The sequence below is a fragment of the Anguilla rostrata genome, chromosome 3 (genome assembly GCF_018555375.3).
Source record: "Anguilla rostrata isolate EN2019 chromosome 3, ASM1855537v3, whole genome shotgun sequence".
Taxonomy (NCBI): domain Eukaryota; kingdom Metazoa; phylum Chordata; class Actinopteri; order Anguilliformes; family Anguillidae; genus Anguilla; species Anguilla rostrata.
This window is the reverse complement of record NC_057935.1, coordinates 70,680,079-70,706,395: the sequence shown is the minus strand read 5'-3', so window position 1 is coordinate 70,706,395 and position 26,317 is coordinate 70,680,079. Positions and strand designations below refer to the sequence as shown.

General features: G+C 51.8%; 2 protein-coding genes across 4 annotated transcripts; one reads left to right on the top strand and one right to left on the bottom strand.

Moving 5' to 3' along the window:
• Window positions 1-84: 84 nt before the first annotated feature.
• Window positions 85-9,410, bottom strand: dbr1 (debranching RNA lariats 1). Of its 3 annotated transcripts, none has more exons than XM_064329581.1 (9): window positions 9,269-9,410; window positions 7,058-7,465; window positions 6,800-6,924; window positions 6,589-6,669; window positions 6,128-6,213; window positions 5,292-5,516; window positions 4,576-4,653; window positions 3,186-3,331; window positions 85-2,910 (listed from the first exon to the last, which is right to left on the bottom strand). In XM_064329581.1, exons 2-9 carry the CDS (start codon window positions 7,252-7,254, stop codon window positions 2,127-2,129), a joined length of 1,722 nt encoding a protein of 573 aa, XP_064185651.1. In that variant the 5' UTR covers window positions 7,255-7,465; window positions 9,269-9,410; the 3' UTR covers window positions 85-2,126. The 3 variants fall into 3 exon arrangements, with proteins under 3 accessions (XP_064185651.1, XP_064185652.1, XP_064185650.1); XM_064329582.1 differs by lacking the exon at window positions 9,269-9,410 and adding an exon at window positions 8,381-8,519; XM_064329580.1 differs by lacking the exon at window positions 9,269-9,410 and adding an exon at window positions 8,042-8,238.
• Window positions 8,663-25,639, top strand: armc8 (armadillo repeat containing 8). The gene is made up of 21 exons (XM_064329845.1): window positions 8,663-8,803; window positions 11,592-11,668; window positions 12,314-12,385; window positions 13,459-13,601; window positions 15,365-15,462; window positions 15,798-15,890; window positions 16,290-16,391; window positions 16,816-17,045; window positions 17,212-17,272; window positions 17,388-17,588; window positions 18,125-18,220; window positions 18,474-18,556; window positions 18,838-18,919; window positions 19,579-19,665; window positions 20,116-20,236; window positions 21,593-21,699; window positions 22,403-22,498; window positions 22,755-22,850; window positions 22,959-23,031; window positions 23,287-23,380; window positions 23,834-25,639. The coding sequence occupies exons 1-21, from the start codon at window positions 8,759-8,761 to the stop codon at window positions 23,865-23,867; spliced, it is 2,091 nt and encodes a 696-aa protein (XP_064185915.1). The 5' UTR covers window positions 8,663-8,758; the 3' UTR covers window positions 23,868-25,639.
• The last annotated feature ends 678 nt before the right edge of the window (window positions 25,640-26,317 follow it).

Below are 26,317 nucleotides of genomic sequence, written 5' to 3'. Positions count from 1 at the left end.
GGGTTTTAACGTGGCCTTGCTGGTTACCGCCCTGTTTTCTCACCAGCGCAACGGAAGTGTTTGCGTGTGTCAGTCAGCTTTGTGCGTTTTCTTACCGGATCTCGCCCACCAGGTCCGTGCTTCACGAAGCAGGATCACAGAGTTACAGCCGGATAACTGCGCGGAGTAAAACCCGGAATCCTCCTAAAACTGGAGCATGGAGCGAAGTAATAGGAGCCGTTCCGGGTTTTCACTCGGCGCAGTTATCCAGCTCATTCGGTAATCCTGCTTTGTGAAACAACAATGAGAAACAACACCCCCCCCCCCCCCAGGTCCCCTTTCACTGTTCTGTTGTGTTTGAAGTGCAGAGGTGCCTCCTAGGAACATCACACAAGCCCCCCCCCCCCCCCAAAAAAAACAAAACAATTTAGACACGGCCTTCGGGCGGCTGGCGGGGTAGGGTGGCGGCCGATTCGCGGGGTGCCGGCCGGAGCAGGCTGGCGCCGGTCCGAACGTGGGCACAGGCGGTCGGGCGCTCGAGCGGGTTCTGGTGCTCCGGGCCCGGCAGCACACCGATTCTCCACACCCAAGGGGACAGAGTAACGCTCGGCAGAGCACTGGTTAGGCTGCACAGTCACTGGATTTACCTGTACAAATAAAAGACTTAAAGGAAAACACTGTGGGCTCTTATTCTAGATGAGGACGGGTGTGTGTGGATGTACTTCAAGCACAGGGGACCACTCATATTTTTCGGTTTTAAATTCTTTTAAAAAGTGATCAGTAAAAAAGTTTAAATGTGTGAGAAAGTCATGCCAACATCCAACAATTACAGTGTGCCAGTGACTTTATGCGGACAACTGCTTTAAAAGCACTACATAATCTCAGCACTTGTTTGATTAAAATCTGACTGTGATAATAGTTTAAACAAGCTGCATATCCTCCCAATATTGCATATAACTCTGCACATACACTCTTCTGTGGTTAAGGTGATCAGTGCAGATTTGCTCACGCCAAGATTTTAAAAAATGTTCTGTGCATAAACTGGTACTTATCGAGCCCAGGCAGTTTCATAAAAACAAGAATTGAGGCCAATTACTATCACTGTGTATACCTTTCAGCTTACAGTGTGTGTGTGTGTGTGTGTGTGTCCCTGTTGTGGGTTACAGACAAATAAACAGTACCATTGTGGAACTGCAAGAGAACTATCAAGGGAAATAAACTGCATGTGGCCAAAGCAAGCACTGAACACTTCTGCAGTGCTTACTGGAACAAGTGAAATAAATGGCAAAGCAGATTCATTTTAACACCGTTTATAGTTCTCTGTGAGAAAAAAATGGTTTCTCTACACCGATGCTACTCAACTCAAGGTCCTTGGGGCCACAGCTTCTGCAGGTGTTTGGTCTGACCATGTACTACACCACCAGATATCGCCAAGTATTCTACCTCCTTGTTCCAGGACGTGAGCTCATTAGTGACATCTGGTGGTGTAGTAGATGATTGGATCAAACACCTAAGGATGCTGTGGCCCCCAGGACCTGGATTTGAGTAGCCTTGCTCTACACAGGTCTTTGTTCTCTACATTAGACTTTGTACAGAGTGGTCAGAGGGGAATTAACATACATGAAAACCACCCGTATAATTTAAAAACAAAAATCATACGCCCCCCAACTGCGATCACCGTCATCTTGGTCAAATTCAACAAATATAATAGATCTTTGGGGAACGACGTGTTAAAATCCGCATGATTTGGGGGGGGAATCAAACTAAATACACAATTAAGTGAAAACATTTCCCCCCTTTCTCTTTAAAAAAATTCATAGGAGAAGCATAAAATCATCCCCCTCTTCTTAAAACAAATGACTCCTTGCTGGTTTAACATTCCCAGACGTCAGGAATGAGAATAATTCTGAACTCCACAGAGCCCAATACACAGTCCAGTAGAGGGTCCCATCGGCCTCTTTACAGGACCCTCCCTTCTGCTGGGGATAAAAACACGCTCAGCGGTAGTGTACGTTACAGCGTCTCTCTCTCTCTCTCTTTCACCCCACACACATCCCTCTGTCCCTCCCCTCTCCCTATCCCTCCCTCTCTCCTCCCCCTACCCCCTCTATCCCCCTCTCCTCCCTCTACCCCTCGCTCTCCTGCCTCTACCCCTCGCTCTCCTCCTCCTCGTCGTCCGGGGCGGTGTAGATGGTCTGGTTCCGGCGTTTGATCTTTGGGGTGTTGCCGGCGCTGCCGGGGGCTCCCGCCTCCCCGCTGGTGCGCTTGGGGATCCTCACCAGCAGGGGGCTCCCTTCCTCCGTTGGGCTGCAGTGGGACGGGGAGGCGGAGCCAGGAGTGGAGTGGGCGGGGGGAGGGAGGTCCAGGGGGAGGGACAGCCGGGGAGGGGGCAGGACCAGGCGGCTGGAGGCCAGGTCTCTGGAGGGGCTGTCTGCGTCCTGGGCGCCGCCCTGCCCCTCCGGGACCACGGCGTCGGGGCTCAGGCTGGGGGGGCCGGCCCCCTTCTTCACCCCACCCCCTCCATCCTCCTCCTCTTCCTCCCACTCGTCCTCGATGGTGATTTCGTCGGGGTTGTAGGAGCTGGACAGGCCCGAGGTGTCGGTGGGGTACTCGCTGGGCTCCTCCGCGCTGCCCGTGCTCTGGTTCTCCTCCTCCTCTTCCTCCTCCTCCTCCTCCTCGGAGGCGCCCTTGCCCCCTGCCTCTCCGGAGCCCGCGGCGCGCCCCGCCTTGGCGTAGACGTCGGTCAGGCCCAGGGTGGCGCACAGCTCCGTGGTCTGAGCGTTGGTGGCGTAGGCGGGGGCCACCTGGGGCTGGGGGCGGCTGGGGTCGTAGGCCGGCACCGTGACGCAGAAGTTTTCGGGGATATGGAGCTCCCCTCCCAGGTCCCCCACCACCTCCAACATGGCCGCTTCTGAGGCACTGTAGTCCCACCTGGGAATAACGTGGGAGCAGCACCAGAGTCAGGCAAGAGCAGCGCACACACTGCCACAGCCCAACACCCACTTGCAGATCTGACTCCATGTAAGATGACCTGCTCATTTGGAATCTGATCAAATACAACCTCAGGACCATCATGGAAAAGAGTGACGAGTTCCCCAAAGTGTTTGTGCAAGTGTGAAACAGGGTCCTGCGAGCCTGTGTGTGTGTGGTGTGTGTGTGTGTGTGTAAATGGTGAAAGCAGCGGGGGGGGTCAGTAACGCTCTCACTTGCTGTGCAGCCCGTTGTCCTGGGGGGGGTTCCAGGGCCCGGGTGAGGGTCTCTGCAGGCAGTCTGTGGCCTTCAGGATGGCCAGCCACTCCGGGTCATACTCCAGCTGCTCAGAGCAGCCAGGCCGGTCTGCCAGCTCCACCACCTGCAGCACAGAGAGAGAGAGAGAGCAGTCACACACACATACACGCAGACATACCTCCACCACCTGAGCACAGAGAGGGCAGTCACACACTCCATATACATATACACATATACACACACACACACCTCCATGATCTGCAGCAGAGAAAGAGCGCAGTCACACACTCCATACACACTCCATACACACACCTCCAATCTGCAGCAGAGAGCGCAGCAAGCATTCACACTCCAGACAGATACATACATGCGCACACACTCAAGACAGACAGACATACACTGCTGCCCCACTACACTGGGACCCCATTTATAGAAAATATAAGACCCTGTAGTTTAACTCAGAAGATTTGCCACAAACAGCATCTGTGTTCACCCGTTTTGGCCGTCACCAAGGAAACAGAACTAAAGGTCACCTCGACTCTCTCAAGTGATCACCTATACCATGTAACTAGTAATTATGATTACTGGAGCTGCAAGATTTGGGTTTTCACCACATAAAATAGGTCTTTGTTGGATAGCTGGTTGTCTAACATCCGTGTATTCCTCCTAATGACCTTTCAATAACCCAGTATGTGTTTTTCAGTCGTACAAACAAATTCATAAATAAATGATACCACTATTAGTAAGCATCTGAGATGGACAAATTATCTCTGCAGTTCCTGTGGTGCTGCCGCTGAATGGAAAGGCCATTAAGGCAGGAACTGTCCTGTTCTCTTCCTTTCCTGGAAAGGCAGGCATTCGACTGGCAATTAGTTATGTAATTACAGGGCACCCTGCATGGCACTGCACTGAAATCAGACTAATTTAATATGTGCTGACTGCGGAGTCATCGCGAACCACGTCACAAACACTGAAGCATCACTTGCAATCAAACACACATTCAGCCTCAATTAAGCATTGATTCAGCCTGGATTCAGCCTCAAAACACTGAAGCATCACTTGTACCTGGATGTTGTGAATGGAGCTTCCAGACCAGTCTCAATAAAACATACTAGATGATAAACAGCAAAGCAATTGGACGGCTGGCTGTGATTGGACGCCTGGCTGTGACTAGACGGGCCGGCTGCGATTGGATGGCCGGCTGATTGGATGCCTGGCTGTTATCGGACACCTGGCTGTGATCGGATGCCTTGCCGTGTGTGGATGCCTGGCTGTGATTGGACGCCTGACTGTGATCGGATGCCTTGCTGTGTGTGGATGCCTGGCTGTGATTGGACGCCACAGACAGGACCCGCCTCCCCCACTCACCTGCAGGAAGTCCCGGTGTGGGAGGCACTTGTCCAGAGAGAGGAACTTGGTAGTGCGCGGAGCACAGTCGCCCTGGGCCTGCAATCAGACACGCATTCAGCCTCAATTCAGCATTGATTCAGCCTCAATTCAGTCTGGATTCAGCCTGGATTCAGCCTCAATTCAGCACTGATTCAGCCTGGATTCAGCCTCAATTCAGCATTGATTCAGCCTGAATTCAGTCTGGATTCAGCCTCAATTCAGTCTGGATTCAGCCTCAATTCAGTCTGGATTCAGCCTCAATTCAGTCTGGATTCAGCATCGATTCAGCCTCAATTCAGCATTGATTCAGCCTGGATTCAGTCTGGATTCAGCATCGATTCAGCCTCATGCTGAGGCCTGTGCAGCTCCATCAGCCCCAATCTCTCCCCACAGCAACACTCAGCTCCAGAGTCCTCGGCACGAGCACTTTATGAGAGAACCAATCAGAGATCAGCAGTGCTGATATGAGTAAATGTGAGAGAACCAATCAGGGATCAGCAGTGCTGATATGAGTAAATGTGAGAGAACCAAGCAGGGATCAGCAGCACTGATGTGAGAGAGTTGGATGATTCGATGTGGGTAATCTCAGCCTTAGGAGCCAGTCCCAGTCCCCGTCCCCGTCCCCGTCCCCGCCCCCAACCCCTCCCCTCCCCTCCCCCGCCCACCCTGTATGGAGCGACAGCCCCGCAGCTCACCTGGTGCTGCACGAAGGCGGCGAACTTGACGTGCAGGTGGGCGGAGAACCAGTAGGCCGGCTGCAGGTGGGCCAGCAGCTCGGCCGCGGCGGGGCTGCCCAGCGTGTTGGTCTCCACTTCCTGCCGCAGGAACTTCTTCTTCCGCAGCAGCTGCTCGGTGCTGCCGTAGTTATAGATACCGCGCGGCCAGTCGTGCGACATGAAGATGTCCATGGGGTGCTGGATCTGAAAGCACGAACAGGAAGTGATGTCACTAAGGGCTTTAGTTATAGATACTGTGCGGCCAGTCGTAGGACATGAAGATGTCCATGGGGTGCTGGATCTGAAAGCACGAACGGGAAGTGATGTCACTAAGGGCTTTAGTTATATACTGCGCGGCCAGTCGTAGGACATGAAGATGTCCGTGGGGTGCTGGATCTGAAAGCACGAACGGGAAGTGATGTCACTAAGGGCTTTAGTTATATACTGCGCGGCCAGTCGTAGGACATAAAGATGTCCATGGGGTGCTGGATCTGAAAGCACGAACAGGAAGTGATGTCACTAAGGGCTTTAGTTATAGATACTGCGGGGCCAATCGTAGGACATGAAGATGTTTGTGGGGTGCTGGATCTGAAAGCACGAACAGGAAGTGATGTCACTAAGGGCTTTAGTTATAGATACTGCGCGGCCAGTCGTAGGACATGAAGATGTCCATGGGGTGCTGGATCTGAAAGCACGAACAGGAAGTGATGTCACTAAGGGCCGTAGTCATAGATACCGCTGACGCTTCCCAATAATCTGTTGCAAGAAAAAATTAACCCCTGAGGTTCCATTCTGTCGCCCCTGCAGCCAATCACCTGCTTCAGCTTGAAGATGTCAATGTTCCTGATGTGGTAGACGCTTCGCAGTGTTTCCTGGCTGTACGGTGGGAACTCATAGTGTCCTGCAACACAACAAACACACCGTGAGCTCAACAGAACACTGCACTGCAGCTTCACTCTAGTGAGAAGAACACACATTCTGAGCTTCAATTATCACACTGAAACCCAATCAGGGAGCATGATACGGTCTTATAGTATGGAAGGTGTAATTTAACGTGTAACAAAAATTACATTTATTTCAGTCCTGTCTGTATGCAAAACTATGATCATTCTTTTTTTTTTTTTTTTTTAAAGTACTTACATTTATTACAGTGACAGTACAGCATATTGTACCCTAAGGAACCGAACCCAGCTCAAAAGCCCTGAAAGAAGTTCTGAAACTGACAGAACCGCTTTTTTTTTTTTGGATAAAAGTCCTCTTAGCCCTCAAGACTCACCTTTCCTGTAGTCGTGCGATTTGAAGATTCCTGACAGGCCACCGATCCTTATCCCTTTGTAGCGCACCACTCCAGCATAACCTAATCGGAATCAGTGGCACAAACACTTAACCCCAGTCGCACAGGGGCACTCCAAGCTCTAAGTGCTTTCCCCCAAACATACAGGGGACCGCAGTACACTTCATGGTAAACACTATTGTGCGACCCTTACCCAAGTAATAGATGTTGGGGGCCACCCAGCCCCCATAAGACAGCTCCTGCAGGTGGTTCGAGGCCTCGTGGTTGCCCCCAATGAAGATGGTCAGGACTGGAGCCTTCTTTTCACCAGAGTAGTACCTTTACAGAGAGTGGTCAGATTAATGCGAGAGCAAGGGGACAGACACGCGAAGCACACTTCCAGACAACAAAGCACGAAAGAGAAAGCAAAAGCAACAGATAAATAAATGAATTAGTTAAATTAAATGCTGACTTGTAGAATGTCTGCATGCTCCTGTACTTGGGCGGCACCGCCATGCACTTCATATCGCCCTCATTGCGCACAGCCTGGAAGTCTCCGCAGCACAGCAGCAGATCCACGGTCACGCCCTCCTTGCGCTCCAGGTAGCCAATCGTCTCGTAGATCTTGTCGAGCTCGCCGTGGCAGCAGCCCTCCACTGCGATCTTCATGGCCGCTCCGCGCGTTCGACCCCCCTCGCCCACCTGTTCGCTCTACGCTCTAGTCTCCTCCGCCGCGCGCAAGGTTGCAGTCCAGCGCTACGGTTCTCATTCGTTGACACTCAGCCTATGCTGCTTCAGTGTTGAGAGACGGACTGACGCTTAATTGCTCCGTGCAAGGAAGCGCTTGAGGACGGGAACGAGAGTACGAAATTATGTCTGTCTGTAAGGGGTAAAAAAGAGGAAAAAGTGAGTCCAATATATATTCAGAAATGTCAAAGGAAGATCACAAAGACGCATGTGAACTGACACCTGGAGTTTCAGGTGAGGTTAAAAAAAAAAGCCTACTGGCCTTGTATATTGATGCTGGCAATAAGGTTATAGCTACCAAATTAAAGTTTGCTTGCTCTGCTAAGGAAAACAGTTTTACTCTTAAAGAAAACACTCAACACTACCAACTACATTTTTCTAGCTGGTTGATCTGAAGCAACGGGGGTTAGAAAGCTTTAGACTACACCAGATTGCTTTACTTTGTAACAGATGGCGTGACTTCTACTTTCAAAATTCAGTATTGTTTGCCAACATAGTACTGCAATTCCTGAAAACAACACACAATCTCGTTCAAATATGGGTTGCGCGTGCTAAGTTATCTGGCTAAAGCTAGCAAGACAAAAAGAGACATTTAGTACCAGTCATTAACGGTCAAAAGCAGCTAGCCAACTACAGCATTAGCTAACGTTATATATTTAGCCAAATACGACAATGTATATGGCTATTTAAAGCCATGAATAAGACATACCTTCTCTCGTAGAGGCTATCTGGACAGTACATTCTCTGTTTACAGAGGAACACTAAATATTCCAAATTCGCAATTACAGGTAAAACAAACACTATCGCTGCAGCCAGGCTGCAAGCACCACCGTCCTAGCTAGCTACCCTCCTTCCCACCGAAAATGGCTTGAACACACGCGCGTGCGCACATACAATTCCGTTAAAAGCGCAGAAGTAAAACGTCACGAAATTTTATCGTCGCACTTTCCCTTATAACAGTACTCAAACTTGTAGCCATTATTAAATTACGTTTATACTATTTATGCCATTAATATTACAGCTAAAAAAACATGGTGCAGCTACTTACTGATATATTTTTTTTCCCAATGTTAACCATTTTGAAAACCACTTTGTAGAATCAGTCAACTTGAAACGTGTGGATCGACGCGTTTTCTAAACAAAACTAATTCCTCTTAATCTACACCTTTACATTCGGCAGTTACGACGCACAGTAAACAGCACCAAAACGTTAATTAAAAATGGGGAAGTTTATTATGGTTTCGAGGGGCGTTTAACCCGTTTTGGTCCCTCTCGAATTACACCCGTACTCCCCGAAGTACATCGAAAAAGCGTGTTGCTGCCACCAGCAGTTGCTGCCGATTTTTTTTATTTCCGAGTTAGGGCTGGAAGGCCGAGTGTGTAGAAAGTGCGGCTCCGGTTGGGGCGCTCGTCAGGGGGAAGAGAGATGGCGTGTTTGTTGGAGGCCCCACTCCGCATCAGCGTGTTGTCTGTGAGTCTAACCCTAAATGTTTCTCTGTTAACTCGGTTTCATGCTCTTTGCGCCCAGGTAGTGTACTGGAACAAGGCTCATAATACATCTAGCTGGATAACTCGCGTGCATACGCTTTTCGTGAGCTTGGTGGAATGTCACTGGCAGGGTTAGCCCGGTCACCCGGACCGAGTTACCGGCAGCGGTTCCTATCATTTAGGTCGGAACGTGGCTGACTGTTACGGTTAAATGCTCTTTAGTGCTTATTTAGCAGGATAACTGCAGTGAGGTCGTAAACTGGTCATTTATCTAGGTACCCGTACTGTAACATTAACTAGCTAACAAATCCGGTTAGCTGAAATTAGAGGTTATATTTGAGTTATCGGGGTGAGTAAGTTAACAGAGCTAGTGCTACCTAACTGTTCAATAAACTTGACTGCTAGCAACATAGATATCACAAACAGTAATAAAAGCTAGTTCTATAACCTTAGCTTGCTATCAGGCTAACATCACTTGCAGGTTAACGGATGAAGTCTCGTGGATGCTTCACTGTGCTGTCAGATTCAGAGAATTGCCTGGGTAGCTGTGGCTCTTTACCTTTAGGTGGCTATAACTGAAATGTGCCGTTATGGGACATTTAGCGGTATCTTAAATGGACAACGATCTGATTAGCATTTTATAATATTTAGCAGCTAGCTTGTTACCTTGCTAAACTGGAAACGCCCCCTTTCAGCTAGGTCGCGGAGCTGCCTGAAATTGGGCCACACCATAGTGTAGGTCAGGGCGTTAGCTAGCTATTAACCTAATGTTGATTGCTTTATATATTTTTGTTAAGGGTTTCTTGGCTTTTTTTCTTTGAGTTATGTTTGTTGTCTGTGAAATGCTAGCTAGCTTAACAGTTGTAGGCAATTTAACTGATTATACCTTAATCAAGATCACACTTAACTAACGTTAGCTATTTTGCTAGCTAGTTGAGCTAATTAGCTCTACTGGCTGCCAAGTCTGCTGTCAAGCCATTTAACAGCTAGCTAATATAAACCAAGTCAGCGAGTTTGGCTTAATGTGATAGCTCATTTTCCCCATTGTCGTAGCCACCTGTTAGTATTAGATAATATTGCTAACAAAGTTAAACTAAGTACGCTTGCAATAATTATTTTTAATCAACTTGCATTAGCTTGCTTTCTAGCTAAAACACACTAACGTGAGTCCATCCACCAAACTCTCGAAGCGATGATAGACGATACGGTTTAGTAGCCAATGCTGGCCAGATAACTAGCCAATGTCATATAAGAACTATTATTATTATTATTGTTACATACGCTAGTCTCCAAAACCATTCAGTCAGGTAGTGCTCGCTATGTAACTGTAGCTAATGTTAGTTCTCTGACTTCGTGTGTGTGGTTCGCGGGGCATTTGCTGTGTTCTTGACACTAGGTCGACTATGGCAGTTGGCTGACTAGGTTGATTACCTTTAACGGTGTGGGGAAATCAGTTGGTTTGCAAGCCTTAGAGACATGTACAGTGTACAAATGAAACGCTAGTTAATTGCTTGTTTATTAGCAAGGAAGAGTTAGCTTGCTACTTGGTAGAGAGACGATTTGAGGACGCGTAAATTTACCCGCTGTGCTACCAAGCTGTATTGGTGAACTAACTTTAGCTATGAACGGAATTGATTCCAATGTAATGTTTGCTTTGTCGGACCCGTTTCAGAAAATGGATAGCTACCCAAATCACCTACTTTATTCCGAGCCAATGATTTTATGGACACGCACTGAGTTTGAAGAGCTTAATTCTCAGGAGATTTGCTGTCATCATAAATGTACCTCCTGAAGTCCAGTTATTGATCAACTAGCAGAGAAGAGGTTAAATCACCTTCCTTAGCCAAACTTTTACCTAACTTTGAAAGGTTAGCCTACTGAATATTTAGCTTGACTATCTAGATCACTCACTAATGTCACAATTAATCTGTGAACTTCAAGAAAATTGGTTTAATGAAATGTGAGGTTGCGGAAGGCATTTTTCCTTACAAGGCACGGTTTTTAATACTCAACTCAATAGCAACCAGCTAACTAGTTAGTTTGGACGCTTCGGCGCTTGCCGTGTGGCGTTGCCCGTTTTATCACTCCGGTTCCAGGAGTGGCAATAAGTTGATTTGTTTCGACCTATGGTTTCCACTAACCCCGTTTGGCTGCGATCCGAAAATTCATCGATGTGAATAAGATCATTTTTAACGACTGATTGTACTGGGAACACGTGACCCCGCCTCTGTCCTGCCTGATTCTCGTTTTGGACATTTTCCCGTTAGCATTTGAAGTCGTAGCCGCTGATTAGAATGACAAAAAAGATTTCTGATTATTGTATAGATTGCAGTCACGTAGACAGTGGTGCTACTGCTCATTTCTATAATTAACTTTCAGTGACATTAAAAATAAGTCAGCGAAATTCGCTATCCCATGACCGGTCACCCGGTTAATGGAGGAGTCTATCGGTCAGTATGGCATCTGTGTTTGCGTGAATGCCGTACTTTGATTTAGACGTTGGACGGAGGAGACATTTGGAGAAGAAGAAGCATTGGTCTGTTGCTTAAAAAACAGGCACGCTCTGGGCTGGCTGTTAATAAACATACACAGGAGTTATCAAATGACAGACTTGGGACACTGCTTGTCCCACGGACTTGATTAATGCTGACACGAGGAAAATGCTGTATTGGGATCCACGATGTTTGTCCTGTGTGCGCAGCTCTACACATTAATATATGATGGTATGAGGCAGTGAGCGCCTCTCTTCTTGTGTCTGTGTCAAAATGCAGGAGGTCACCGCCACCAGTCGCCATTATGTTGACAGATTGTTCGACCCTGACCCGCAAAAAGTACTACAGGGAGTCATGTAAGTACCTGCCTGTGTTGCCGTGACTGTGGCGTGGGCGCCCTTTTGTGCGCGCTTGCCGTGAATGATGGAAGTGGGCTACAGCATGTGACTTTTGTATGCGTGATAAGAAGGCTGTGCCGTGGCTGCATTGTGTATGTCTCGTAGCGTTTTGTTCGTCACACTGTGGCTCTATTAAGTGCCCAAGAAAAGTTGCAGTTTTTTGTTTGTGCCTTTGTGTTACACGTGTGCCTGTGCGAACGTGTTTGTTTGCGGTGTCTGTGTGCCTACTATGTGGCGAGCATGCGCGGGTGGGGAGACAGTTCTCAGCGTCTTTCTCCCAACAGTTTGTACACAGCTTTTTTCGTCTTTATTTTTAACCTGGGCCCCAGCTCTGGTTACGGTTCCACACGAGTATTACTTGACTGGTACAGCTGTAGTTTTCCACTGGGCTAAGTAGTCTCCTATAAAAAAATAAATAAGTCTTAATCTATGCTTGTAGTTGTAGATCGCGGATGCTTGTGGATTCATGTGTCCCTGCCTGTATTTGAGCTGTAGCGTCACTGTCCCAAGTCGTTGATTAATTATGGCCCTCGCGGGCACTGTGACGGTTGCCGGGCAGATGTTGAGCGGTGGATCTCCCATCATCTGTCCTCGTGTTTGCAGTGACATGAAGAATGCCGTAATTGGAAACAACAAACAGAAAGCCAACCTGATCGTGCTGGGAGCTGTGCCCAGGTATGTCCCTCTCCTCTCTCTCCCTCTCTCTCTGTCTCTCCCTCTCTCTCTCCCCCTCTCTTTCCCCTCTCGCCCTCTCTCTCTCCCCCTCTCTTTCCCCTCTCGCCCTCTCTCTCTCCCCCTCTCCCTCTCTCTCTCACTCACTCTGCTGGTAGCTGTATTTACAGAGAGCCCTCAGTTTTAGCCGTTGTTGATATCTCTGTACGTGTGCTGCCTTGGTGAGCGCACTCACCTGTAATTAAAAGGCAGAATGGTGTTTATATTGACTGAGCGATCCAGCTGGCCGTGTGAAATGTCCTAGCAGGCCGGTTTCAGGTCACAGTCGGCCTTATTGCATGGCGCAGATAACCTGAGCACAGGAGGGCAGCGCTGGCTGTCTCCCTAGCGCCCCCGCGGGGCCGCCGGCGGTATCGCGGGAACAGGGCGACCGGGCGGGCCAGGGGACAGCTGAAGTGCTGAGTGGAGAGTCGCAGCGAGGGCAGCCTATTGTTATGGCGCTGCCCATGTACAATGCCCTCTCTCCTGTTGCAGCAGTCAGGGCTTTCTCTCTGTCTGTCTGTCTGTCTGCTGACCCCCGGCTTGACCTCTGTGGGGTATTCACCCTGTGAGTAAACGCAGGCTGGGCCTGACTGTCATCTGCAGGCTTGACCAAGCGAGGCCCGTCCGGCACGTTAGCGGTCAGGCTGTTAGCGACACAGCCGGAGCTAGCCCTGGACTGGACTCCTGTGCTTAGTGTCCTACCCAGGCACCCTTAGTCAGCGGTGCTATATCATTCTCTGTCAGGTGCTTTGAGATCCTGAGATGGGAGTGTGCCATGTAAATGTGTTTATTATCATTGCTTTTAGTATTTTTATAGGTGCGTGTGTTGAGGTACGTGTGTTCAGGCAGCTGGTTTTCTACAGCGGCATGTGTGTGTGTGTTCAGCATGGTGCCTCTCTATGGGGGTATGTATGTGTGTTCTGGCAGGAACCTCTCTATGGTGTGTTCAGGTGCGTGTGTGTTCAGGTACATGTGCTCAGGTGCGTGTGTGTTCAGGTACATGTGCTCAGGTGCGTGTCTCCCCCTCCCCGCAGGCTCCTGTACCTGTTGCAGCAGTCCTCGTCCAGCGCGGAGCTGCGGACGGAGTGTGCGGTGGTGCTGGGCAGCTTGGCCATGGGCACGGAGAACAACATCAAGTCCCTGGTGGACTGCCACATCATCCCAGCCCTGCTGCAAGGTACGCTAACGGGCTGCTAAGCGCTCGGTGACGCGTCACGGTCGCCCTGTGGACACCGCTACGTCATCGCCAGCGTTCCATCGTCGCTCGTCTTTGACATTGAACGCCGTCGCTCGTGAGACGCATGAACGCGTAAACGATGATGGAACGCATCGCCGAAGTGGGAGTCATTTGCGCTTTTGACACTAGAGATAATTGATTTACTGGAGGTGAGAACATTCTAGAATGTTGTCATGGCAACCGAGTTCAGCAGCCGCTTGAAGTCTCAGGGAAGGGCGCGATTGTGATCGCGGCGATGAGAAATCGTCCGTCGCCGTAGTGTAAACCAAAAGGCGCTTTGCGTGTGGCCAATTGTGATGATCACCGGTGGCAACAATCATACATCGGTGAACTGCCCTATAAACCTCTGAAGAGCAGGTCTGTTTGGGATGTTTAAAAAAAAAAATTCTAGAACAAAGTCAGTGTTCTAGAACTCCGCTGCTTTCAGTTACCAGTAGTGACTGTGACATCAGCATTAGAATGTTCAGTTAAGAATGTTCTGATCACATCTTTGGGACCTCACACCTTATGGGGGCGACATAGCTCAGGAGGTAAGACCGATTGTCTGGCAGTCGGAGGGTTGCCGGTTCAAACCCCGCCCTGGGCATGTCGAAGTGTCCTTGAGCAAGACACCTAACCCCTAACCCCTAACTGCTCTGGCGAATGAGAGGCATCAATTGTAAAGCGCTTTGGATAAAAGCGCTATATAAATGCAGTCCATTTACCATTTAAAGGCTTAAACAGAGAGAAATAAGGCCGGCTCAGATTCATGCACTGCTGAGCATCTCTTTGTGAGCACACTGCCGTGTGTATTCATGCAAATGAGGCTTGCCAAAATCATGTGTTCTGCGGCTAGATGGGCGTGGGTGTGTGTGTGTGTGTGTGTGTGTTTGAGAGAAACTCACACTTGTGACAGTTCTGCAGTTGGCCGGTCTGTCAGCACGTTCGGTCCAGGCAGAGCACAGATGCGAATGCAGACTCGGGGGCCAAAGCGCTTATGGCTCATTTTGGAGTCCCTCAGGCTGGGGCCCCGGACACACTGGTCCTTCCAGACCGGAATTAATTACCCACCCCTGGTCTAAGAGCAGTGGAAAGTTAGGGAAAGCTGGAAATCCTGTAGTGTTATGGCCTGATAGGCTGTGCCAGGTGAAATGAGTTGCTGTGGGATATCTGTGACAGAAGGGTGCTGGGATTTGTAGTTGGTAGATAATGACAGTGCTGTGGTTTGTGATGAGGGGTGCTGAGATTTGTAGTTGGTGGAGGATGAGCATGCTGTGGTTTGTGATGAGGGATGCTGGGATTTGTAGTTGGCGGAGGATGAGAGTACTGTGGTTTGTGATGTGGGGTGCTGGGATTTGTAGTTGGCGGAGGGTGAGAGTGCTGTGGTTTGCGATGAGGGGTGCTGGGATTTGTAGTTGGCGAAGGGTGAGTGCTGTGGTTTGTGATGAGGGGTGCTGGGATTTGTAGTTGGCGGAGGGTGAGAGTGCTGTGGTTTGTGATGAGGGGTGCTGGGATTTGTAGTTGGTGGAGGATGAGAGTGCTGTGGTTTTTAATGAGGGGTGCTGGGATTTGTAGTTGGCGGAGGGTGAGAGTCCTGTGGTTTGTAATGAGGGGTGCTGGGATTTGTGGTTGGCGGAGGGTGAGAGTGCTGTGGTTTGTGATAAGGGGTGCTGGGATTTGTAGTTGGCAGAGGATGAGAGTGCTGTGGTCTCCTGTGTCTCCAGGTCTGCTGTGCCCGGATCTGACCTTCATCGAGGCGTGTCTACGCTGTCTGAGGACAGTCTTCATCAGTCCTGTCACACCCGTGCAGCTGCTCTACACTGTGAGTCTCTCTCTCACACACTCACACACACTCACACACTCACACACACACTCTCACCGTGCAGCTGCTCTACACTGTGAGCATCTCTCTAGTACCTTGATGAATTTGAGAGGATAATTCTTAAACATTTTTGAACAGATTTACTGTGTAGTTGTTTTTTGCAGGTGTGTCTGTTGACATAATCTAGAGTGTTAGCATTATCTCTAGTCAGCAAGTGAGCTGTAATGTAACTTTTACATTGGGGAGCGTAATGATGTGTTGGTGTGTGTAAGGATGTTTATCGTGGCTGTGCCCCCACCCCACCCCCACCCCACCCCCACCCCCTCATTTCCCAGGACCCCACTGTGATCCCCCACCTCATGTCGCTGCTGAGTCGGTCTCAGAGAACGCAGGAGTACATCACACAGATCTTCTCCCACTGCTGCAAGGTGAGGAGCCCGTCCTGCCTCTCTCTCTCTTTCTCTCACACACGCACGCACGCGCACACACAAACACACACACACACAGCCACGCACACCAGCTCCCACACCACGCACACACACACACACACACACACACACACGCACCACACACACACACACTCTGTCTCACGCCACGCACACACAATCACTCACACCACTCTGTCCACATACACACGCACTCACACACACACACACCACACACACACACACACACGCGCCACACACACACACACACATCCACGCACTAACCACACACAAACACACACACACCCCACACGCACGCACTCACGCACACACACACACACACATGCACACACACACACACACACACACACACATTATTGACTTGCCCCTCTTGCCCCGCAGACCCCAGAGCACCAGACGGTCCTGTACAGCCACGCTGCCATCCAGAACATCGCTCCCCTCCTCCCTACAGTCGCCTCCCTCCCGTCTCTCCCTGTACTCAAGGTTACGCCCTCCCCTCTCTCCCCTGGTGACCTCCCTCTCCTGCCCCCAAATTCTCCTCTCTCCCTCACTTCCCCTCTTGTTACCGTCTTGTTCACTATGCTGCTATTCCTCCAGTCTCCTGCTAGTCTCCACATCACCGCTGCCCCCTGCTGACCCCATCTCTCCTCTGCAGGTACGGATGCAGGCACCATGGCTTACTCATCTTGCAGTAACCTCAGGTCTCCATACTCTTAATGGTTCTTCTCTCCTCCTCTCTCCCTCTTCTCTTGAGCTACTCTCCTCTTCTCCCTGCTCCCTTGATGCTGCTCATTCTCCTCCTCCGCTCTCTCCTCTCCCCGTCTCCCGCTGTCTCCCTCTCTCCCTCTCTCCCCTCCTCCTCCTCCCTCCCGCTGCTCCCCTGCTCCCTCTCTCTCACCTCTCTCAGTTACCCTTGCCTCCTTCTCTCTCTCTCCTTCTCTCCCTCCCTCTCCCTCTCTCTCTCTCCTTCTCTCCCTTCCCTTCTCCCGCTCCCCCTCCCTCCCTCTCTCCCGCTCTCCCCCCCTCTCCCTCTCTCCCTCTCTCAGTTCTCGTGGATGGGGAGCAGCTCTCTCAGGTTTTTGTCAGAATGATGCAAAGGGATCGACCCATTGAGATGCAGCTCACTGCAGCCAAATGGTGAGTGTGTGAGTGAGTGTGTGAGTGAGTGGGTGGGTGGGTAAGTGAATCTTGGCCTTTTCTTTGTGCACTAACTGTTTGTCGCTATGGATAAGAACTGCAAATGTAAAAGTAAGTGTGTGTGTGTGTGCGTGTGTGTGTACTCATTTTCTTTCTCCCCCCCCAGCCTAACGTACATGTGTCGAGCAGGAGCCATAAGGACAGACGACAACTGCATCATTTTAAAGGTGCGTCTCCCCCCCCCCCCCCTTGCCCTTGCCCTGTGTGTCTGGAGACTGGACTGTGCCGTACAGGAGGGTGCTAGCCCTGAATGTGTGTGTGTAACGCGTCCCGTCTGCGCAGACGCTGCCCTGCCTGGTGCGCATGTGCAGTAAGGAGCGGCTGCTGGAGGAGCGGGTGGAGGGGGCGGAGACGCTGGCGTACCTGATGGAGCCGGACGTGGAGCTGCAGCGCATTGCCAGCGTCACAGACCACCTGGTCGCCATGCTGGCCGACTACTTCAAATACCCCAGCTCCGTCAGCGCCATCACCGACATCAAGAGGGTGAGGCTGGGGAGCGGCGTGGGGGGGGTGGATATTCACTCACTCTGTGAAGGCTGGCTCACTGTGTAGGTTCTCTGTGAAGGTTGGCTCACTCTGTGAAGGCTGGCTCACTCTGTGAAGGCTGGCTCACTCTGTGAAGGTTAGCTCACTCTGTGAAGGTTAGCTCACTCTGTGAAGGCTGGCTCACTGTGTGAAGGTTAGCTCACTCTGTGAAGGCTGGCTCACTCTGTGAAGGCTGGCTCACTGTATAGGTTCTCTGTGAAGGTTGGCTCACTCTGTGAAGGCTGGCTCACTTGTGGTGAGAGGTTGGCTCCTCTGTGAAGGTTGGCTCACTTGGAAGTTGGCTCACTCTGTGAAGGCTGGCTCACTCTGTGAAGGCTGGCTCACTCTGTGAAGGCTGGCTCACTCTGTGAAGGCTGGCTCACTCTGTGAAGGTTGGCTCACTCTGTGAAGGCTGGCTCACTCTGTGAAGGTTAGCTCACTCTGTGAAGGCTGGCTCACTCTGTGAAGGCGCCTGACCGCCCCTCTCCCTACAGCTGGACCATGATCTGAAGCACGCTCACGAGCTGCGCCAGGCCGCCTTCAAGCTCTACGCCTCCCTGGGGGCCAACGACGAGGACATCCGCAAGAAGGTGGGGCATCCTCACCCTTTCACCCGCACCCTCTCACCTTCACCCTTTCACCTTCACCCTTTCACCCGCACCCTTTCACCCGCACCCTTTCACCCGCACCCTTTCACCCGCACCCTTTCACCTGCCTTCACCCCTCTTCACCCTTTCACGCACCCTTTCACCCGACTTCACCCTCTTCACCCCCGCACTCTATTCAGCACTTCACCTGCACCTCCGACCTAGTCATCATCACTACCCTCCCCCTCCCTTCCAGATCACAGAGACGGAGAACATGATGGACAGGATCGTCAGCGGCCTGTCTGAGTCCAGCATCAAGGTGCGGTTAGCAGCCGTCAGGTACGCCGCTCGCCCTGCCCTCACCTGCCCTCACCTGCCCTTAGTTACGTGGAAGAAATATTTAAATGCATTCAGGGCACTTGTATCTGCACTGGCCTGATTTTTTTTTACGGCGTTTGATTTTGAGAAAATTGTTGCGTAAGTTGGAAGTGGCAGACAGCTGCCGTGCTAATTTTACCTCCACCTCCACACTTCCTTCTGCTTTTCATATCGCCTCTTCCTCCCTCTCCCTCCCTCTCTCTCTCTCTCACCCTCCCCCCTGTCCCTCTCTCCCTCTCCAGGTGTCTACACAGCCTCTCTCGCTCGGTGCAGCAGTTGAGGACGAGTTTCCACGACCATGCTGTCTGGAAGCCGCTCATGAAGGTGCGTGGCTAACACGTGCTAACATACGAGCTAATGTACATGCTAACGTACTAGCTAATGTATGAGCTAACATACAAGCTAATGTACGCGCTAACGTATGAGCTAACGTTCACGTTAACGTACGAGCTAACATACAAGCTAATGTATGAGCTAACATACGCGCTAACATACAAGCTAATGTACGCGCTAACGTATGAGCTAATGTACGCGCTAACGTATGAGCTAACGTTCGCGTTAACGTACGAGCTAACGTACGAGCTAACGTACGTACTAATGTACGAGCTAACGTACAAGCTAACGTTCGCGTTAACGTATGAGCTAAGGTATGAGCTAATGTACGTGCTAATGTACGAGCCGTCCCTCCCATACAGCCGTTCCCACTGTATGGGAGCCTCATTGTCTCACCTAGCGACAGGGAGGGAGGGAGGTTTCGTCAGCCCTAACTTGGCGGGGCTACTGCTTGACCAGCGACTCATCAAGCATTGACGTCAAGCATCAGTTGCTCTCCAGACTCTGATCAAAACCCCACAGCAATGTAAAGAAATACGGGAGCTTTCTCTGGTGTGGGAGTTTCCATGTCATTGAGAGCCAAACACACTCCCGCTGTAGAGGTGTATGCGTTTAGGAGACGCCCCCTCATGCCCCCCCCCCCCCTCCAGCTGTTACAGAACGCCCCTGATGAGGTGCTGGTCATGGCCTCTTCCACACTATGCAATCTGCTGCTGGAGTTCTCCCCCAGCAAAGAGGTGAGTGGAGCACAACATTCTGGGTAAAAAAAGATGCCTCATTTTAAAATATTTTTTTTAATTAAAAGTTCATTTAAAGCGGTTATTTTGCTGGAGTGAAGTAAAACTGGGACCCTTTTTTTGTATGTCCTGTGTCTGTGTCTGTGTGTACGCGTGTGTGTGTGTGTGTGCGCTTGCGTGTGTGTGTGTGTATGTGTGTGCACTCGCGTGTGTGTATGTGCATGCGTGTGTGTGTGTGTGTGTGCATGTGTGCGTATGTGTGTGGGTGTGTGTGTGCGTATGTGTGTGTGTGTGCGCGTGCGTGTGTGTGCATGCGTGTTCTGTGTGCGTGTGTGCTCTCGTGTGTGTATGTGTATGTGCATGCGTGCGTGCGTGCGTGTGTGTGTGTGTGTGTGTGTGTGTGTGTGTGTATGCGTGTGTGTGTGCGTGTGCGCTCTCGTGTCTGCGCAGCCCATCCTGGAGTCGGGCGTGATCGAGCTGCTCTGCAGCCTGACGCAGAGCGACAGCCCAGCGCTGAGGGTCAACGGAATCTGGGCCCTCATGGTGAGTCCGTCTGTCTTTGGCCTGATATTACCATAAACAGCAAAGGTGCTTTGAGATTTAATGAACAGTGCCATATGAATACATTATTATTATTATGAAACAGTTCACCCAGTGCAGTTTCCCTGTGGTATTGTGGAGGCACACAGGCACTAGAGAAGCACATTCAGCTACCGTACTGCAATCAGGGGAAATATGGCCTGAGTGTTTTGTTTGTGGTTGTTTAAGTGTTAGCATGCTAGCAGGTCCTAGTGTTACTGAGGGGTTTGCAGAGTGGCTGGGTGGGTGTTAGCATGCTAGCAGGTCCTGGTGTTACTGAGAGCTACAGGAGAGGGGCTGGGTGGGTGTTAGCATGCTAGCAGGTCCTGGTGTTACTGAGGGCTACAGGAGAGTGGCTGGGAGGGTGTTAGCATGCTAGCAGGTCCTGGTGTTACTGAGAGGCTACAGGAGAGGGGCTGGTGTGGGTGTATGCGTGCTAGCGGTCCTGGGTTACTGAGGGCTACAGGAAGTGCTGGTAAGTGGTTAGCGTGCTAAGCTGGCTGGTCTGTGTTATGAGGCCTACAGGAGAGGGGCTGGGTGGTGTTAGCATGTAATGGCAGGTCCTGGTGTTACTGAGGGCTACAGGAGAGGGGCTGGGTGGGTGTTAGCGTGCTAGCAGGCTGGCCTGGTCCTGGTGTTACTGAGGCCTACAGGAGAGGGGCTGGGTGGGTGTTAGCGTGCTAGCAGGCTGGCCTGGTCCTGGTGTTACTGAGGCCTACAGGAGAGGGGCTGGGTGGGTGTTAGCGTGCTAGCAGGCTGGCCTGGTCCTGGTGTTACTGAGGCCTACAGGAGAGGGGCTGGGTGGGTGTTAGCATGCTAGCAGGTCCTGGTGTTACTGAGGGGTTTGCAGAGGGGCTGGGTGGGTGTTAGCATGCTAGCAGGTCCTGGTGTTACTGAGGGCTACAGGAGAGGGGCTGGGTGGGTGTTAGCATGCTAGCAGGTCCTGGTGTTACTGAGGGCTACAGGAGAGGGGCTGGGTGGGTGTTAGCGTGCTAGCAGGTCCTGGTGTTACTGAGGGCTACAGGAGAGGGGCTGGGTGGGTGTTAGCGTGCTAGCAGGTCCTGGTGTTACTGAGAGCTACAGGAGAGGGGCTGGGTGGGTGTTGGCGTGCTAGCAGGCTGGCCTGGTCCAGTGTTACTGAGGGCTACAGGAGAGTGGCTGGGCGGGTGTTAGCATGCTAACAGGCTGGCCTGGCCAGAGTCTTCGCCTGCTGCGCCCGCCCCTCTATTGGATGGGTGCTGAGGGGGTTCTCAGGCTCTGGGTTCCCACCTCAGCCACGCAACATGGCAGTTCACAAGCGTGATCCAGAGTGAAGGTGTGAATACGTGCGGTGCCGCTGGGCACACAGCGGAAGCAGCTTCTCCGCCTGCTGTCGGCACCTCCCCGCCGCTCCAACGTCTGGATACAACACGCTCACGGGCTAACGCTAGAGAGAACCTGCTGTCCACACGCCCGGTCAGTCACACACACGCCTTCCACACACTGGGCAGTCACACACACGCATTCCACACGCCAAGCAGTCACACACACGCGTTCCACACGCTGGGCAGTCACACACACGCATTCCACACGCTGGGCAGTCACACACACGCATTCCACACGCTGGGCAGTCACGCACACGCCCTCGTCCACACAGCTGTCCAAGCCGTCAGTCACACACACGCCTTCCCACACGGCGCGGCAGCCACACACACGCTTCCACACCCGGCATCACACCCCTCACACGGGCAGTCACACACACGCATTCCACACGCCAAGCAGTCACACACACGCGTTCCACACGCCAGGTCACCACATCACAGCCAGCACACACACACCTTCCACACGCTGGGCAGCCACACACACGCCTTCCACACGCTGGGCAGCCACACACACGCATTCCACACGCTGGGCAGTCACACACACGCGTTCTACACGCTGGGCAGTCACACACACGCGTGTAAAGGTCTGTGATTTATGAGTAAGGTCCCTCTGTATCAGGGTCATGTTTACATGTCTGTACTGTAATAATGCTGAACGGTCTGTCGTTACCGTAGTGACTGTGAAAGTTCTGTCGTTACCGTAGTGACTCTGAAAGGTCTGTTGTTACCGTAGTAACTCTGAAAGGTCTGTCGTTCCCGTAGTAACGCCTGTCCCTCCCCCTGTGCTCCCCCCCCAGCACATAGACCAGATCATGAGCTCCCACGGCAAGCAGATCATGCAGGCCGTCACCCTCATCCTGGAGGGGGAGCACAGCATCGAGGTCAAGGAGCAGGTAGGCCCCCTGAACGCCGCTGTCCCTGACGTGGGCTTCCTCTGAGACCTACACCGCGGGGGGAGGGGGGGGGGCCTGAGAGGGAAAAGGGTGGGCCCCCGAAACGCTGCGACCCCTGGGGCGGGCTTCCTCTGATAACGGGGGGCTTTTAAACCCAGGGTGGGCCTTCTCTGAGAACGATGTGCCTTGGGAGGGTCCGGGTGGGCGGAGCCCTGACCGCGAGCGCAGCCTAACGCCTCATTGGTCTGCCTTTCAGACGCTGTGCATCCTGGCCAACATCGCGGACGGCAACACGGCCAAGGAGCTCATCATGACCAACGACGACATGCTGCAGAAAATCAAATACTACATGGTACCTTCTCCCTAATTTTTTAAATCGTGAAACATGCTTGTCCCTTGTGTGGTGTCTCATTGGCGCTCTCTCTCTCTCCCTCTCCCCCTCTCTCTCTCTCTCTCTCAGGGACACTCGAATGTAAAGCTGCAGTTGGCCGCCACCTTCTGCGTCTCCAACCTCATCTGGAACGAGGAGGACGGTGAGGGCGTCGCCATGACAGGTGGCCACAAGGGGGTGCGAGGGCGTGGTGGGGGTGGGGGTGTGGTGGGGCGGTGGGGAGAGGGAGAGCTGAGGATATAGTGGCCAAATGTCAAACTGTTTTCAGTAACCCTCAGTGTCCCGTAGACAACAGTTGCAAAAAATCATTCAAGATGGTTGTAGTTGCTCTTCTCTCCAGCAGAGGGTGCTAGCTTTTCCTTCCCTGGTAACTGGGGCTCTTGTCTTGCTGGCCCAGGGTCCCAGGAGCGGCAGGACAAGCTGAGGGAGATGGGCTTCGTGGACGTCCTGCACAAGCTCACCCAGGCCTCGGACCCGAACCTCTGCGACAGGTCCGTCCCCGTTTCCCCTCCCCCCCCCCGGGTGCCCACGCACAGGGTTCCGTGCATGTACAGTGTTTGATCACACCGAGCGCTTCCTGCATGTTTTACTGATGCTGACTCACTTAATTTAGACACGTTAATTTCTAGGATGCAGTAAAATCAGGGACACTCAGATCTGGCCTTGAAGACCTGTAGTGCTGCAAGTTTTCTGTTCTAGCTGATAGGTGACTAATCTGTGGCCAATTAGGGACTTTAATCAGACTCACCTGGTATCCCAGGTTTAAATCAGTCCTGATTAGGGGGGAGGCATGAGAAGCGGCAGCACCACTGCCCTCCTGGGCCAGATTTGAGTGTCCCTGCAGTAAATGAAGTCTGTGAGATGTGTTTCGGTTGTCTGAAGGATATTGGCTGGGTGCAGCACGACGATGATGCGTTTCCTGTTCCTGTGTTCCCGTCCCTCAGGGCGAAGACAGCGATGCAGCAGTACCTGGCATGACAGTGGGCGGGACAGGAAGTGAACAATCGCCGGGAGCTCAACTTCCGCGTTCCTTTATTTTTCCAGTTTTGTTTCCTTTTAGTTTTGTTGCACAAGACACCTTTTTGAGCCCCGGCTCAAACGACCCCCCCCCCCCCCACTTCACCCCCCCCCCCCCCCCCCACCTTGATACCTGGAGACTCTATTGGGGGAAGCGAGGGGAGGGGAGGGGGGGGCATAATGACGGTTTGCAATTTCATATTTCTTTGCAAGAGAGACTGTAGAGATTTTTAGCTTCTTTTTTTTTTTTTTGGTGGACGCAATATGAAGAAATGACTAATTGGAGCGGGTGGCGCCCCCTGGTGGCTGGGTGCATCGGACTCCTCCAGACACTGATGTCCGGACAGAACGGGGGAGGGGTGTTGGGGGTATTGCCTCCTTATTTTATTTTTGTTGGTTGTTGTTGTTATTAATATTATTACTATTTTGAGGGGGGAGGGGAGAATCTCCAACAGAAGACTGCTCAAGTTGTGATTTCATTTTCCTCCCCCTCTCAGTTTTTTTTTGTCATTTGTGTGTGTTTTTTTTGTTTTGTTTTGTTTTTTTTGCGGATACATACCTCGGAAATATATATAAATATATAAATATATTTTTTGGATTTTTATTTTTTCCTCTCCATTTTCCTTTTTTTTGTGTGTGTGAAGATTTGTTTTTGGTTCGTGTGAGGCCACGTCTTTCCTGTTTCTGTGGGGAGCTGCAGGGAGAGATGGGATTGGGGGGGGGGGGGAGCACTGTTCGATGCTCCTCACAAATGAACTTCTGGAGACTGAGAAGGGGTGGGGCTTATATGATGTCTGGCAAGAGGGTTTTTTGGTTTAGTCCTAATTTTTATTTTTCAGAATTGGCCGTCCGCTTGGCCTTTGGCCCTTTTTGAAGCTCTATTAGAGATAATGTTTGAGCTGAAATATATGCAGACCTGACTGATGGAGCTGGCTGCTGGTGTGAGTGTTTCATTGCTGGGGAAGGGGGGGCGGGGGGGAGGGGCGGTGAATACACACTACTGCCGCTCGATGTGTGTTCGGCCTGCGGTGAGTCAACACCTCGCTTCTGCAAGCAGAACCTGGACACCTAGAACCTGCTCCAGCTGCAGTGGAACCCGGACACCTAGAACCTGCTCCAGCTGCAGTGGAACCCGGACACCTAGAACCTGCTCCAGCTGCAGTGGAACCCGGACACCTAGAACCTGCTCCAGCTGCAGTGGAACCCGGACACCTGGAACCTGCTCCAGCTGCAGTGGAACCCAGACACCTGGAACCCGCTCCAGCTGCAGTGGAACCCGGACACCTGGAACCTGCTCCAGCTGCAGTGGAACCTGGAACCCGCTCCAGCTGCAGTGGAACCCGGACACCTGGAACCTGCTCCAGCTGCAGTGGAACCCAGACACCTGGAACCCGGACTCATAGAACCTGCTCCAGTGGAACCCGGACTCCTAGAACCCGCTCCAGCACCGCTCGGAGAGACCTGTCCCAGCGTGGAACAAACGGACCGTGACGCTCGCGTCACATGGCCCAGGTCACACGGAACGCTCGGAGAGAGCGGATTGGGGGAAGCCAGACTCGCTGAGAGCAGAGCACCCTCACCCTGCAAAGTCCCGGCAGTGAGGGCCGCACGCCCAGCGTGTCCCTGTAGCCTCTACCGCACACTGCACACACTCTGCGTCAAAGCTGCCCTCCTTCCTCTCTGCGTAATTTACTAACTGATGAAATATTTCCTTATTAAAAAAGTGAATGAAACGGACGGTCTTTTGTCTTCTTTGTGCAGGCGCTGGACGCGTCTGATCAGTGTTTCAGTCTGCAGATGTGTTGTGGCCATGTGAAGGTGACCCGGTTGAGTTGTCCCCATGTGGTCTAAAGCAGCACAGAGGTCAAGTTTTACTATAAAACAACACCTTTTTTATTCTTGTTTTTTTTTTCCCCAACTCAGCTGTTATTAATAAAATACATCTGTAACCCCCTGCCCCCACCCCCATTTATTACAAGCAGGCACATTCCTCATGCAGTAAGCTGTGACATGCATAAACCCCCACCCCCACCCGTCCCCCCCTCCACCCCACCCCAACCCCCCCTCTCCCCTCGAGCTTTCTGAATATGCTGGGAGTCCCTGTCTGTGTGCTCCCAGTGCTGAGCTGAAAAAACGGAAATGGAACCCTTTGTCATTTTAAACTGGAACGTTCCGCTGCCTGCTGCACCCGTCTGCCACACGCGCGCACACACGCACACACACACGCGCGCACACAGTGCTACGAGTCGCGCGTTCTCTCTGCTCTGCGGGGGTGAGTCGCGCGCGGGCTGTGCGTTTTCACACGGGCCTCTGTGTGGAAATCGCCCTCTGCTGGACAAACGGTGTCATGACATTCCTCAAAGCTGGATGGGGAGGGTGGGGTGAATTCTGCCCGGCTGAACGGATGTGGT